We start from the raw sequence: 15,474 nt of genomic DNA on the forward strand, positions 1-15,474 counted from the left end.
GCCGGGCCGCGCCCGCCGCCGCCGCCGGCCGGGCCGCGCTGCGCATCGCCCGCTGCTGCCCCCTCCCTCCCGGCCGCAACTCCTCGTCCAGGCCTCTGCTGCTCCTCCTGCTCCTGCTGCTCCGGGACGCGGGAGCCCAGCAAGGTGAGTGGTGGCCAGCGCGGCCTCCTGAGACGCGGCGACACCACACCGGCGAGGCTAGCGTGCCAAGGGGCGGGGGTGGTGCGGGCAATGATGCCACCCGGTGTCTCAAGTTTGCTTCTCTATACTTTTCCGCAAGGCCATTCATTTCTCTGAAAGAGGGGACGTGAGACCCTGCCACGGAGGCCTCTTGGCTTGTCTCCTTCTGTGCTGATGGAGTAGGAAGCAAATTAGTCCGATTGGAGACAGGTAGTGATAATTGTGCTTAGGGATAGCGCCCAGGTTCTAAAGCGAGTGAGGCAAATTGCAGTGCTGTCTAGAGCCTTGAGTTTGGTTGTTCAGAGCACCTGCCAGTTACTGAGGACGGTGGTTTGTAGATTGGCTTGATCAAACACAGAAGGGGCCCAGGGTAGTGGTCCACTATCAAAAGGGCAAACTTTCCCAGAAAGTGACAAAACTTTTTTTTTTTTTTTCCATCCTCGGAAAACCTGTTCCAGAAGGGGGCTAAACTGTTGGTTGAGAAATCATCACAATGGAAAGAGAGTACAGGACTGAGCTTTTTAGCGTTGCTTTTTCAGGCAGCACACCACATTTTGTTTGGCGTTAGTTGTTGAACACATTTTCCGTTGCTTTCCTCATTGCATTGCAATGAGAAGATAAGGATTGTGTTGTTACTTATTGCTAGGAAGAGGTTTTGTTTTTGTTTTTTTTAATGCGTTTTCATTTTTAAATCCAGCTTCCCGCCGAGTGCACATTTTTGTCAGTAAAGTGTATCTTCAAGGTCATGGGATTGTCTTGAGGAGGCGCTGCGGCTTTGATGGCCAGGGGAGCGGTAATCTCTAAGGGAAATGGGAGCTTGGTTATCAGTTCTCTTTAATACTCACGTTTGAACTGAGTAACTTGAGGTTTAGATGTGTCGCAGGCAGGTTTCAGGCAGCACTCACCACCTTAGAATGTAGAAGCCTCTCAAGTTTCGGCATCGACGCGTGAGTTTCCTTGCTAATGATGGGGAAACCGACGTCTATGGCCACAAAGGCTTACTGGGGGGGGGGGGGGGGGGTCAGGACCAAGTGGTTCGTGCAAATCAGTGCACTTGACACACAGCTGGGCAAGATAGCTATCCCGTTTCCAACCAAGGGAGACCGAGGCACAGTGCACACAGCATATTTCATTATAGAAAGGAATGTGACTAAGTAGCACATTCCTGGTTTGCGCACTTCTAGATGGCTTATGTATTTACATCATGTTGAAAACAAATCTTTGACTAATAGAGCCAGCTATGCAGGATACCATTGTAATATCTCATGCCAAGACTAATGTAAGATGCAACTATCTTATTTCTAACGACTTTGAATAATTTCAGACAGCGTTTTAACAATATTTTTATCTCTCAACTCTCTTATGTAAATGCCAATAGGTATCAACGCAAATAGAAATAATACTAGAGATCTTAAAAGAACATCACTTTTATCCCTTTGTATCGACTTTCTGTCTTGTTCATATGAGAAGGCACATCTCTTTCATAAAAGAAAATGAAGTGGTCGTGCACAGTTTTACAAAGGGAAAGCATAATGTATTTATCAATTATTAATCATAAATTACTAAGTTAATAAATTAAGAGCTAGTTTGGTGAGCATCGGAAAATTCAGAAATTTTATGAGAGGTGAATTCCCTAATTTAAAAAAAAAATCTCTTACTCAAAGGCCCTAATGCTTCTTGCAGTGAAATATCTTTGAAGCCAGTCTTAACTAGTTTAGCACATTCCTTCCAGGTCAGCTGACATTCCCTCACAGATGTGAAACTCTGAAGCACCTATAGACTTTTTAATATGAGAATGCCCACATGTTCCACGGTGGAATTTATACTCTCTTAAGACTTGGGAAGAAGATTGGAAGAAAATAATAAAACGTTATCTGTCTTTTGCTGGTAGAATTTTAGGTCCTTTTCTTTTTACTTTTCCAAATTGTGTGCTATTTGCATGTAGTGATAAAAAGTAAAGTGAAAAAACACTTTTGCTGAGTAAGTCTTTTCCCCTACTCAGCCTACCCAGATAAAAATGTATTCTGTGTCTATTCAGCTGCATAAGTGCTTTTTTATCTTTCTGACATTGTTTTGAATTGATATTATCTATTACCTTTGTTCCAATTAATACCAAACATAGCTGTTTCTCAGCAGATTTTCTGCTGAAAATGAATTTTCTTTCTGTTTGGCTTAGAATAAAATTCATAAATGTCTTGAAAACTTGATCCTTCACAATGATGTATCCTAACTAACTAGTATTCTTTAAATTTAAAAATATATTTGGGTTATTTACGTATGTTCATAATATAGGCATTTTAGATATGGCTTGTATATGTGAATTCTAAGATTCATGGTAAGTTCATCTTCAGATCTTTATATTAAGTTTCAAGTCTTCATATTAAGTTTATTTTCAAAACCCTTTTAAAAGTACACATCTTTTTAACAAAACCGAAGTCAGTGGCGCTTAGCATGATTGTATATTTTCACTGTAATAAATTTTCATAGTAATAAATTTACATCTCCTGTGATTGAGCTTCTGTCTCCAGTTTATGTTATGACTAGGAATTTGGGTCACCTCATCTGAATAGGCCAGCTACCTCATTTATATTACAGAAAATTTGTCTACCTTGTGGGCTAGTGTGTGACCCGAACACTATGTAATCTCAGGAAATTAAAACCCATTAAGACTGATTTGTTTGCAGCCCTTCATATGACATGTTGCCAAGGGCATTGATTTGGGTTTGCAATTTAATTACCTATGGAACAAATCACTTCTATTAAATAGTAATATTTGTAGTTAATGCATGAAAAAAACATGTATTCTAGTAGGCAATATCTTTGGTAATAAGGAAGTACAGTACTTTTGAATTGTCAGAAACCAAGAACTTACTTCTCCTAGCAAAGAGATATTTATAATTATCACTGTTGGGTTTACTTCGAATTTTCTGTCTCTTCTTGGTTTGATAAAACATGTTTGCTTTCAATTTTAGCTCCTGGCTGAAGCATGGTTATCAGGACTTCCTGATTATCTACACTGCCTTGTAGGACTCTACCTCAAAAACCTGTCAGCCAACCACTAACCCTGTGGGTCACAACCCATTTGGGGGTCAAATGACCCTTTCACAGTGGTTGCATATCAGATATTCTACATATCAGATAGTTACATTATTATTCATAAACATAACAAAGTTACAGTTAAGTAGCAATGAAAAAAATTAAATAAATTAAAAAAATTAAAAAAAAACGAAGTAGCAACGAAAATAATTTTATGTGGGTGACACCACACCTGTATCAAAGGGTCTCAGTATCCAGAAGGTTGAGTACCACTGTACTAAACCAAAACAGGGCTCTTCATGTATTCTGAGGCCATCTTTATGAGCCTTTTCCTAGTCATCCTCATCTTAGGTCATCCTTCCACATCCTTCTAAATAAGCAAGATGTGGAGGTAGAAACTGTCTATGTGCGTGTGTTTAATTCAGGCTCAACAAGTTCTCTCATGGAGTTGTAATCCTAAAGAGCAATATAAAAATAAGACTTGACATGGTGCACCTGGATTAAATACATACATATAGACTTGTTATGTGGAAGGGTGTAAAGGCTGACCCCAGATGAAAACGCGTCATACTGTCCAAACGTGATTGCTGAGACAGGAAGTGAGTGAGACAAGTTAGCAGCTTTTTTTGTGAGGTTCTTGGTTTGGTTTTGGAAAACTTTGTCACAATTAGCAGAGCCATGACTCCTTGCATATATCTTAGAAAATATTTTACAGAAGATAATGATAATTGAGTAGAGCAAAAATCTTAGATGGTAATGATCTACAATTGTCTCTTACTTTATCATTTTTTTTAATTTTTCTTTCTACTCCATGTTCACATAGTATCATAATTTTAACAGTCAAAAATATTTATAAAATACAGAAAATTTTAGAATGTAAAAGTTTATCACAGGCATTTACTTTTTATGACAACATTATACCACCTAGTCTTGACTTTTCAGTATTTTTTTTACATTTTATTCAATTTGTCATCCATGAGAGAATTTTTAAGAAAGGATTTCACTTCAAAATGTTACTTTAGTAGACTATATGATGATAAATTTCCAGATCATCATTTGGACTAAATGAGCATAATTCAAGAGGGTGGGAAGTACAAGTATTGAGATAAACTGATTTTAATGAAAGCTGGTATAATGGTGACTTCTGAAAGTTACTGAACTTCTCTTACTAAATCCCCACAGTCTGGGGAGTAGCCATCATGCTCTCCCAGGAGACTGTTCAGTGTCAGTACAATCCGCGACATTCAGAAGAGATAACACATCACCTTGCCTTCAGGGACTCGATAAGCAAGTGGAGTAAGTAATTATGTCCAACTGGAGTAGCGTGCATGGTGTTATAGATTAAAGGAGACATTTTACAGTGCCTGGAGAAGCAGACGCTTTCCTGATCAATATTTTTACATGGCTGACCTTTGCAGGATTGGCAGATGTTTGAGAAGTGCTGATCATAGCGTCACCAGAAGGGAGTCGGAACCCTACTCTCCTAAAATCAGTAGCAAGCCTCGGCCTGTGGGCCTTGCAATCACTCCTTCTTGAGTCCTATGCCTTTGTTTCTGCCTAGTCACTTGACAGATAGCTGTTGACTGGTTATTGCGAGCCAGCCATTGGGTAGGATAATTGCTCACCGTGGTGAGCATCTGTCATCAGCCCTTGTATCACTTACAGGATGCTGTTCAAATGCACATGCATACATGTATACATACATACATACATACATGTATACACTGGTTCTAACCGTAGTCTGTCCCAGCACCTGTCAACAGCTGATAGTTGGGGTATAAGACCAGGCTACTTTGTTTTCCACTAAGAAGCAATTTCCCGACATTTTGTTTTAGTGTCTGTACTGACCTCTTTATATAGCAGTAGCCTGTTCTCGGAACCCCCGCCCTTACTTCTCTTCTCTTAATAATCATGCTTGAAACCTGCAAGCATTGTCCTTAGGAAGTGTTCTGTAAGCATCACCACACACCCACCTCCAGGATAGACTTTTCATGTTGGATTGAGTGTTATTTATTTTACTTCTGCTAATATTTACTGTGGTGTCTGTTATGCAGAATGTTTGTATTAAGCCCACCTTTGCTGTGGATCTGTTGCCCCAGTACATTACTTGGTGTCGGTCCTTCATGGTTTTGGCTTTTGGCTAATCCTTTAGCCATGACTCCAGAATTTGGGCACTTACTTCATTCCCCTGGGAATGGAGCCCTCTTGAATTTTGCTGCCTGCTTGCCCAGGGCCTGGGAGTCTGTCAGTCTTCCCCAGGCCAGCCAGGAGCACCAGTCCTCTTTGCTATAGTGTCTTGGCTCTGGGAGTTCTCTTTCAAACTGGAACTCTGAATATAGACATGGCTAATTTAGTAAAAGCTTCTCCTCTTGGATTGGCTGCCTTCATGAATGGTGATAGCCCTAATCATTGCCAGAAAGTTGAACGAACTCCTATCTCATCTCTTTTAGATTCTGACATAAATTTTGGTTCTGATAATAGCCACAGCCTTTTCCTTTCGCAGCTGACAGGACAGGAAAAAGTAGATCAAGAATTCCGGTCATATTTCACTAATTGTGTCAAAATTTACCAGCTTCACAAAGTTAAACTTGTCTCTCAGGTCATTCAGCAAGTGGAGTCAGTATATGAAATTAATGAGCTCTTCACTCCTCAGCAGTTAAAATCTACCCATTTCAAATTTGTGAGACCCGCTTTTCCATTCCCTGCTTGTGCTCCCCACCTCGTTTTCTGCTCGTAGAAGTTCTGCCCTGGCTCAATGAAAAGAGCCAAATTCTGGAAGTAGAAGACTCAGGTACGAAGGTAAAATGAGGTGATGAGCCTGTAAGTGGCCACAAAACGACCCAACCCTTAATGCTATTCCCTCCTGCTGTGACTCTGTAACTCTACATATCTCAGCTACCCTTGATCTTCAGCCTCAACAATCATGTTGGATTACAGTTGATCTTGCCCTTCCTTGCTGCCTGTGTTCTTGTGTATCCTAGGAGCTTGCTGTCTGGATGTGAGGCCTGGCAAGGGTGGAGAAAGTATAGTCAGGACTCTTGGGGTCATAGAAACTGAAATCCAGATCTGCTGAATGTAGACAAGAACTTGCTGGAGGATTCTGGGCTAATTTTCAGACTAGAGCTTACCTCACTAAGCCAAGGGAAATGTAGTTGCACTTCCGAAACCAGGATTTCCACATTGCTTTCCTCTCTCAGGTTTCTCTGTGTGGAAGGTCTCATGGCTGCTGGAAGTTCCTAAGACTTGAAGGACTAAACTGGAGAAATTCTGGGGTTTTCCTTCTAGAGCAAAACACAGAAGTTGGAGGGAAGAGTGAGTAGGCAGAGGGTGAGTCAGTACCTACCCATGGACCAGTTCGCTAACAAGGGGCACGAGGTCACATAAAGCTGTTCAGAACTTCTGGACAGTCCCAGGAGGATAAGGCCCTGGGTAGACAAGGCAGTCCGCTCAGGATGGGAAAAGTATAACATTTTTAAAGTGTTCTCTTTTTAACGTCAGAGCTTTGTGTGTAGTGTGGTTGTGTTCATGTGTTTGTGAGGCAGGATCTTGCTCTGCAGTCCTGGCTGGCCTAATATTTAGCTCAGGCATGCTTTAAGCTCTATGTAGTTCTGCTTCAGCCTTTGACCATGGTGGCATGTACAGCCACACAGAGTTAAGTAAGTTCTCATTGAGTCAACACTGTTGCCTTGGAAGCTTCGTGGTGTAGATCACTGTTAGGTGAGCTTATATAGAGCTGCAAAGGGTTTCAAAAGTTCTTATGTGGGGTTTGCTTCTGAGTTAAGCAGGGTGTTAAAGACTTCGTGTTTCATTCCTGTCTGTGGCTATGCATGTGAGTAGCGTGCATTGCCCTCCAGATGGCAATGGTAAGCTGACATAATGTTCATAACTAAATTAAAATGCAGTACCTAGATTTGCTAACAGACAAGGAGTTTCTGGGAGAACTCACCCTCCTGAAAGTACTTGCTGTGTCTGTCCTGCTATAAACTGTGTGGAAAGGGCCCACCATGGCATGCAAAGGCTGTCAGCTGAAGGCCTGGCTGTATTGAATGCGAAATGCTGTGAAACAGCTGAGCAGGATCTTCTAAGAAGGTAACAGATTTTGAGGATTGGGATAAAGATGGGAGGGTTCTGGAAGTTTCCAAGTGAGTGAGCTGCTCAACTGGAGTAGAAATGATTAGTAAGGAACGCCTCTCTCAGGAATTTATTATCATCCTCATAAGACCAGAGATCATCTGGGCCTCTGAAGTTGCTGTAAATTTTCAAGAGTAATGGACCATGGTTCTTCCTGTCAATTAGCTACGTTGTAGCCAAAGTGTAAGGGTCAACACAAAAAGACAAAACCATCCGGATATATTTTTAGTAGTGGCATTGTACTATTGTGAGAATAGTCACCACAAATGTGTAGTAAGAACATGAGCGTGAAGTCTGCCCTGGCTGACAGGTGTGCTCATACAATACCTGATTCTCAGCACATGAAGTTTGAACTCTTACTATCCCCAATTTGCAGACAGCCAAACTATAGCTTAGCTATGGTAGCTAATCTCAGGGTCACAGTGAGTCACTGAGAATGGCCATCTCCACTTGCTGTAGGATTCTGAATAGTTTAACTGTAGTTTCCTGGGTAAAGTTCGTGTGTGTGTGTGTGTGTGTGTGTGAGGATTTGCATAGTTCATGTTCCTTTTTAGTTTAGATAACCTGTGGGGCTTATGCTTGGAAAAGACTGACTCCTCCTCTTTAATTACTTGCAGCTCTTCATCTAGGGTAGGACCCGTGAAATATCCCCATCTACACTGGCGTGCCACGTCAACTGGCATTGTCATTGTTCAAGTCTAGTTGAGATGACTGTTTTGGAGATTTCGTGGTGTAGCTTCGCTGAACACATATGCCAATGAATAACACTAAATGGACTCAGGAGGCTCTATATACACGTGTGGTCTACACATACTACACAATATATAACATAATTGAAGAGGTTACGAACTTGAGAGACTGGGGGACATGGGAGGAGCTGGAGAAGGGAGAGAAGATGTAAATAACAGTCCTCCTGAAGTTCCCACAGAAAAATAATAAAGATCACGTGGAGGAGTGAGTTCAGCACCGGACAGAATGATGGTGTTGTTTCATTTTCTAAATTTCCCCTGAACTCTGCATAAATATCTGCCTTATATTTAGTATTAAGAAAATAAGTAAAAGAAAGCCATCAGGCAATTTTTTAAAAAGGCACAAACTTAATTGCTTCAGTGAAAGAAGCCAATCTGAAAAGGCTGCTCAGGAGTGCTTCTACCTGCTAGCATTCTGGAAGAGGCAACACCACAGACGATAAGTTACAGTGACTACCAAAGAGAGTCTGTGAAGGTTGGGAGCAAGGGTGGGTGGGGGTGGGGGAGGAAATACATGGTTTGGCCATTAGCATCCACTCATGGACCAAGAGGAGCTATAGAGTGGGCTGTGGGAGATGATTGTCTGTTGAGATTAGTCAGTCTAACCTCTGCCTTTGAGAAGAGCCTGTGCACTGAAGCTATCTAAAAAAGAAGTCTATTTAAAACTGTAACCATGTTATTTGGAAGACATAACATGTGACCACCAGTAAAAAAACAAACAAACAAAAACACTGTTACTGTCGGAAGGAATTCACCTCAGAACACAGGATGTTGCCAGGGTCAAAGAGCTCTAAGTGAAGTTAAGCTATGTTACACAGCTTAGGAAACCTGGTAATTTTATGGTTGGTCTAGTACTTCTAGTCTGAAAATTCACTATGAGTAAAATGGTAAAAACTTCACTGTAGCCAGAGGAAACTGGATGTAACTTTTCTTTATGATCTTTCTCCTAGTCACTAAATGCTGTGAGGTTTTTCTTCCTATGTCACAGATGCGTGCTGAGATATGACAAAGTAAGTGACTCTTAGAAGAAGTGTGGTCAGACTCACCATTTCACTGATAAAACCAAAAGTCCTTGAAAACTCTGGGAAAGTATGAGCTGTAATGAAAGTTCTGTTGCGCTCCCTTTGGGGCGTAGTTCCTACAGGTTTCCCACATTCATATTTGCTGTTGCTAAGGATACATTTTTAGAAGTCACGGGGCTCCCATTACTAAAATTCAGTAACTTATTTATTAGTAACCCCATCACCAATACACAAGGATGACTTGATTGGAGGCTCAACCTAATTACCATCAGGGCACACAGTTGTCTGTAAACCACACTTAGTTTGGAGTATGGTTAGAAGAGCCAGAAATAGATTTGTATTCCTAGTAGCATTATTTCATGGTCATTTGAATATGTTTCATGTTTTCTGTTAGGGGGAAAAAAAGTAAAAGAAAATTATTCAGTTATTTTCCTGGAACAGTATCAAAATTTGTTATCTGGCTTCACACATCCAACCTTGCACTCTTCAGAGGAAATGAGCACATGTTCCCTAAGTAATCCCTGCGTGCAAGAGCCGGCAGATCAAAGTCCAGTGTTCTTTTCCCGACTGAAATACGTTTAAAATAAAAAGTACACAATGACGGGCGCCCACCCTTTCTCGTTAGTTGTTGGTCCTCCCTGGAGACCATCCAGGGAAAGAGAAGGAAGTTGGCAGTGATGGTGGTGGTGTTCGCAGAGTTGGCGATGTTGTGGACAGTGTATGGACTACAGTGTTAGAAGGATTTGGGCATGTTGTTTGGTTTTGGTTTTCTGATAAACTTCCTCAATTCTGTCATGTAAACAGACACGAGTGTAGTGGGTAGTGTGTCCTGGGCAGCGATCATTATGTTTAACAGTGTACAACACTAGTCTGGAAATCCGGGGACAGTCACACGGATCCTGTTGTAGCATTTCCCTCTTTCTCTTCTGAACCTGGAAGCTCCCAGCCTCCAGTGAACGTCATTTGAGATTTGAAGATTAGTTGAAAGATGTTTTCTCTGTAACTTAAGAATGAAGGATTCACTTATTTCAAACACTGAGAAGGGCCAGCTACAACCCTCCGCGCCAGCCGCACCCTGGGTGAGCTGAGCAGCGTTGCCCTTTGGCCAGACGAACCCAACCAACAACTACGAGTCTAAGATTCTCTAGTGTGGCCCCAAGTCGCACTCTTGAACGGCGACATCACTTTTGTTTTGGGGCCGATCATTCTCTGTCCTGTTCATCCTGAGATGCTTGAGTAGCATTCCCGGCCTCTGCCTCGGTTGCTGGTAACATTGCTGAGCTGCGTGGGAGGGAAGGCACTGGGAGCCGAGCCGCTGCTGCCAGCCAGCCAGGTGGCCTCTTGATACTTTTCTAAGTTTGGGTTTTAACTTCGAAATACTTTTATGTATTTCAGGTGTTTTCATAGATTTACTTTCGTTTTAAGACTCATAAAAACCACCAGGAAACTCATTGCTACTTTTGAAGTGAAAGCAAGGGCACGATTTTTCCTCGACTTGAATTTAACATGGGGACCTTTGAGCATGAGAATGGAGGTGCAGACCCTCTAGTACCGTGGTTCTCAAACTTCCTAACGCTTTTATTACACAGTTCCTCATGTTGCGGTTATCCCCAAACATAACGTTATTTTTCTGCTACTCCATAACTGTAATGTTACTGCGTTATGAATTGTAATGTAAATAACTGATATTTCTTTATTATTATTATTATTATTATTATTATTATTATTATTATTATTATTATTATTTACAGTTTATTCACATTGTACCCTGGTTTTAGCCGCCTCCCTCATCTTCTCGCAGTCCCACCCTCTCTCCCTTTCCTCCCTATCCTTCTTCCCTAGTTCACTGATAGGGGAAGTCCTCCTCCCCTACAGCCTTAACTTTAGCTTATCAGGTCCCATCAGCACTGCCTGGATCCTCTTCCTCTGTGGGCTGGCTAGGTTGCCCCGCCATGGGGAAGTGATGAAGGTGCAGGCAAACAAGTTCATGTCAGAGATTGTCCCTGGTCTCCTTCCTAGGGAACCCACATTTCTGATGGTCTTAAGTGACCCCCTCCCCCGTGAAAGGGCAGGGATCGTGACCCGCGGGTTGAGAAACACTGTCAAAGCTAGTCAGGAATCTGCATGTCAGAGTGCCAAGAGTCACAAGGAAAATGTATTTCTTCATTTAACGCAACATGAAACCTGCAGCTGCTGGCCTATTAATTGTGGGTACGCTGCCTGACTGCCCCTTTGAGCTGGGCTGTTCTGGACACATAGGTGATGGCAAATTCTGTCTACTTGGGTTAAATTTATCACTCTTTGAAATGTAAAACATTCAAGAACGTTCACTGCAACAGACTGGAGGCATCCTTTTTAACTTGGGTTTCTGGTGCACATCATCTGCGTGGAGAGGAGGGAGTGCTGAACTCCAGCACATATTTTAGAGCATTCTTGGCACACGGCTGTAGACTCCTTGGCTGTGCCCTCTTGTGTGAGGGAGGGTGGGCCCTCCGTCCCCCCCCCACCAAGCTTTTGCAAAAAGACAGCTCCATTTTAATTGCTTTTATCATCACTGCGCATGCAAAAGTCCTCTTTTCATCAATTGTTATTTTTGTTGACTTTAAACCATTCATCATGGTGGAAAGGACAGAAAACAATTTATATTTTATTAAATCTAAACAGGCTCACAAAGACATCTAAAAATTACTCTGAACACTCTGCTTGTACTCTTGTAACACTGATTTTAAAATAACAGTCTCAGGTTGAATGACAGTCTGCAGGGAATACATAAACTGAGATGCTGTGTTGCCATCAGGTACAGATTGTCAGCAGGTGATTTTTCCCAGTCAGCGCTTTCCCTTCTGTATAACATATTTTCAAAGATTCAATTATCAAGAGATTGTTGTTTAAATATTGAAGTACTCCCAGAAATCATAGGCTAGTTTCAAATGTTAGAAATTGTTTTAGGGTAGTTTTTGCCTTTCTAAGGGGAAATGTTAATGATTCCTCAAAACTTACTTATAGTTCAGTTGTTTATTTTCACAGTGAAGGTTTTTACAGCCTTATGGTTTTCCTTAGATGATATCCAAGAGAGAAGGTCATGGTGTTTTTATGGTAGCTTTGGGAGGAAATTGTAGTGGGTTTTTTTTTTTTGTGTGTGTGTGTGTGTGAGAGAGAGAGAGATTATGTAAAAGGCCGTTTTATTGTAAAAATCAGGTGTATTTCATACACATTTACTTCATTCTTTCCTTTTTTTTTTAATATTGTCATGCCACTATGCCTAGTTAGTTCTCATGTATGAATGAAAGCAGGGGTCAAAAATAGAGCTTAATGTTGACTCAAAGCTAAACTGATATGAGAAGTGTTTGTTTAGGAAGCATTATTTATAGTCTCTTTGAACTCAAACATAGACCAGTGTGCAGTGCTAGTGTGGACTGGAGAATAAAACTGTGGGCAGAAGCCGCACATTGTTTCAGGTGTCATTAAAGGGTTCAGACGGGTAGCTGTTGCTTTTTGGAAATTGAAATTTCTGTGTTGCATCCAATTAATACACACTTGGCCCTTCCTGCATGCTGCCTGCAACTAGGCTGTTATAATCTTTAATCTGTTCTCATGAACGATATCAATAGTGCATTGGTAGGTAATAAATCAACATGATGGAAATTCTGTTACCACCATCCATGTCTGTAATGATTAAGTTAAAACCCAGGAATAACAATTTAATGTTATTCTATAAGTTCTGTACTATTCCGAAAGATGATAGGGAATAGTTCCTTTAAAAGAAACAAATCCCATTTTTTAAAAGGATGCGTTCATCGCCCTGTCAAAAAGAGGCTCATTGAATCCCATTGTTACTGAACATTGAACATACCTTAGAGCAACAGCAGAACCTTTTAAATGTAAATTTAGTTAATGACCTGAGCACTCAGTTAGAACATCAATTGCGAGAAAGTTAAGATGCAAATAATATACTGTTATTAAACTTTTAATACCCTCAGTTGCTGAAGATATTTCTGAATCAAAGAAATCCTGTTGCTAAGATATTAAAGTCATTTCTTTTCCAATCTCCAGTAAGCCAGTAACTTTTTTTCCCCTTTTTATTGAGAGAGAAATAAGACATGGGAGGAGAGGCAAACAGTTCAATTCAGTAGAATATTGAGAGTCACCAGATCTTGCTTTAGTTTCTTTTGTCTGTATGGTGGCCAGTGGTCTGGGACATCTTCATATGCATAAATGTTTTCTAGAAATCCTGTTTCTGCTCAGAGACTTTAGCAGCTCTGTTTGTAACTCAGTGAAGCTGACCACATCTTTACATGTACATTTACTTTGAATGGTTATTGTAAATATATGGTGATAGTCTCTTAACAGTAGGATTTATTTTGGCGTATATTTAACTACTGCATAATTGTATGTTTAACTGGAAAGTCCTTTGAACTTACAAATTCTATTACTTTTAATTTTGGTAATCCTTGTTGATTTTGACCTAACTTCACTTCTCTTGGCTTCTTCCTGTGAGTGGATGTGCGAAGAACTCTGTCATCTCTTGTGTACTTTGTAAAGGAAGTACTGGCTCTGTTAACATGTTGACATCATACATTGCTGCAGGTCTGTGTAAAAATCCTGATTACATGTATACTTAAGGTGGGAGAATGATTTGTTTGTTTTTATTTTTTTTAAGGTGACGGATGTGGACACACTGTACTTGGCCCTGAGAGTGGAACTCTTGCATCCATCAACTACCCACACACCTATCCTAACAGCACCGTATGTGAATGGGAAATCCGTGTAAAGACGGGAGAAAGAATTCGCATCAAATTTGGTGACTTTGACATTGAAGATTCTGATTCTTGTCACTTTAATTACCTGAAAATCTATAATGGAATTGGAGTCAGCAGGACGGAAATAGGTAGGACATTAATGTGTATGTGTATCTTATATATTATTCCCTTGAATGAGTAGTTTTTAATACTTACTTAATATTGAAGAGCGAGTACATAAAATGATGTGAGAAATTATAGAAAATGTAGGCATCTCAAATTGAATCGTTTTTTGGGAAGGGGATTCTCCTCTGCTTATTTTAGCACATGCTCCCTTCATGTAAGGTGCACATGCTTCCTTCATGCAAGATGCACATGCTTTTTCATGCAAGATATTCATGCTAACCTTCATGCAAGATGCAAATGCTTTTTGATGCAAGATGTACATACTATCTTTCTGAAGATGTGCATGCTACCTTTATGCAAAATGCGCATGCTTCCTTCATGTAAGATCACATGGTTACCTTAGTGAAAAATACCTATTGGTTACCTTAATACAGGATGCACATGGTTACCTTAGTGCAAGATGCAATATGCTACCTTCATGCAAGATGCACTTGGTTACCTTAGTGCAAGATGCTCGTGGTTACCCTCGTGCAAGGTGCACATGCTACCCTCATGCAGGATGCACATGGTTACTTCCAGGATGCTACTGTGTTGCTTCTAAGAAGGTAGAAGTAAATTTTCTAACGTTTTATGTTTTTCTTTGATCATTTTATTTATAGTCAGAGGATACAGATATGATTCAAACATGCTCAGGAGGCAATGTAACATGTAGCTATGGGTTTGGAACCAAAACTGCTCTGGATTAAAGCCTAAGTCTGCCATTAGCCTGCTGTGATCTGTAGGGAGCACCTGACGTCTGTTTTCTCACTTATGCACGTGTGTGTGTAAAGGGCCCAGAACGGTGTGTGATACAGAGTACACGATGGTGACTGTATTTCTAGTGTAAGAGCCATGGCTCTCAGAGCTGTGTGACAGTCACCTGGGAGACTTAAAACACTGTTGCCCTGCTACCCATCCGAAACCAGCAGATTGAAATCGATTGTGTGAGACGGAAGCCTTAGAGTTATAAAAGCTTTCCAGGAAAAACTCTTTTGCTGCCAAGATTTAGAAGCTTTGGCTTAGAGATCAGTACCATTTTCTTGTGAAAGGCTGAAAACTTTGTAAAGGTTTTAGTGAGCTGATACAAAGTAAAGAGTACACTTAAATTCTCTGACTTCGTTTAGAAGCATTTATTGGAATCAATATGTAACATTATTTTTCAGAATTATAATAGGAACCTGGTGTCTTGTTCTTTGACTATCCAGCTGTGGTCACCCTCTGACCACCTCCCCCTTCTCTAGCCGAGTCTTTCATCCTAACCCATTTCCTGGCTGCTGATTACCTCTGTTGTTACTCAGAATGCTTGATTAACCTGATGGCTTGATTAGCTCCTGCATGCCATCAGAATTTGATGTTGGGTAAGATTGCCAGAGGTTAGACCACCTGAGAGTGTCGACACAGTAGTAGTGCCGCAGTTCTGGTGGAAGATGTGTGGACAGTGCCTGCTGAGGA

The 15,474-nt window shown here is 41.0% G+C and overlaps 1 protein-coding gene across 1 annotated transcript in view; it reads left to right on the forward strand.

Annotated features, from left to right (window-relative positions):
* Nucleotides 1-2: 2 nt before the first annotated feature.
* The window catches only part of Dcbld2 (discoidin, CUB and LCCL domain containing 2), a gene marked incomplete at its 5' end in the record, with an annotated part of 64,020 nt that continues 48,548 nt past the window's right edge, over nucleotides 3-15,474 (forward strand). Inside the window, 2 exons of the mRNA XM_055593258.1 lie at nucleotides 3-144; nucleotides 13,779-14,006. Of these exons, the coding sequence (XP_055449233.1) occupies nucleotides 3-144; nucleotides 13,779-14,006 (370 nt within the window). The remainder of the gene's footprint in view (nucleotides 145-13,778; nucleotides 14,007-15,474) is intronic.

This window comes from Psammomys obesus, unplaced genomic scaffold (assembly GCF_907164565.1).
Source record: "Psammomys obesus unplaced genomic scaffold, mPsaObe1.curated_primary_1811, whole genome shotgun sequence".
Classification (NCBI taxonomy): domain Eukaryota; kingdom Metazoa; phylum Chordata; class Mammalia; order Rodentia; family Muridae; genus Psammomys; species Psammomys obesus.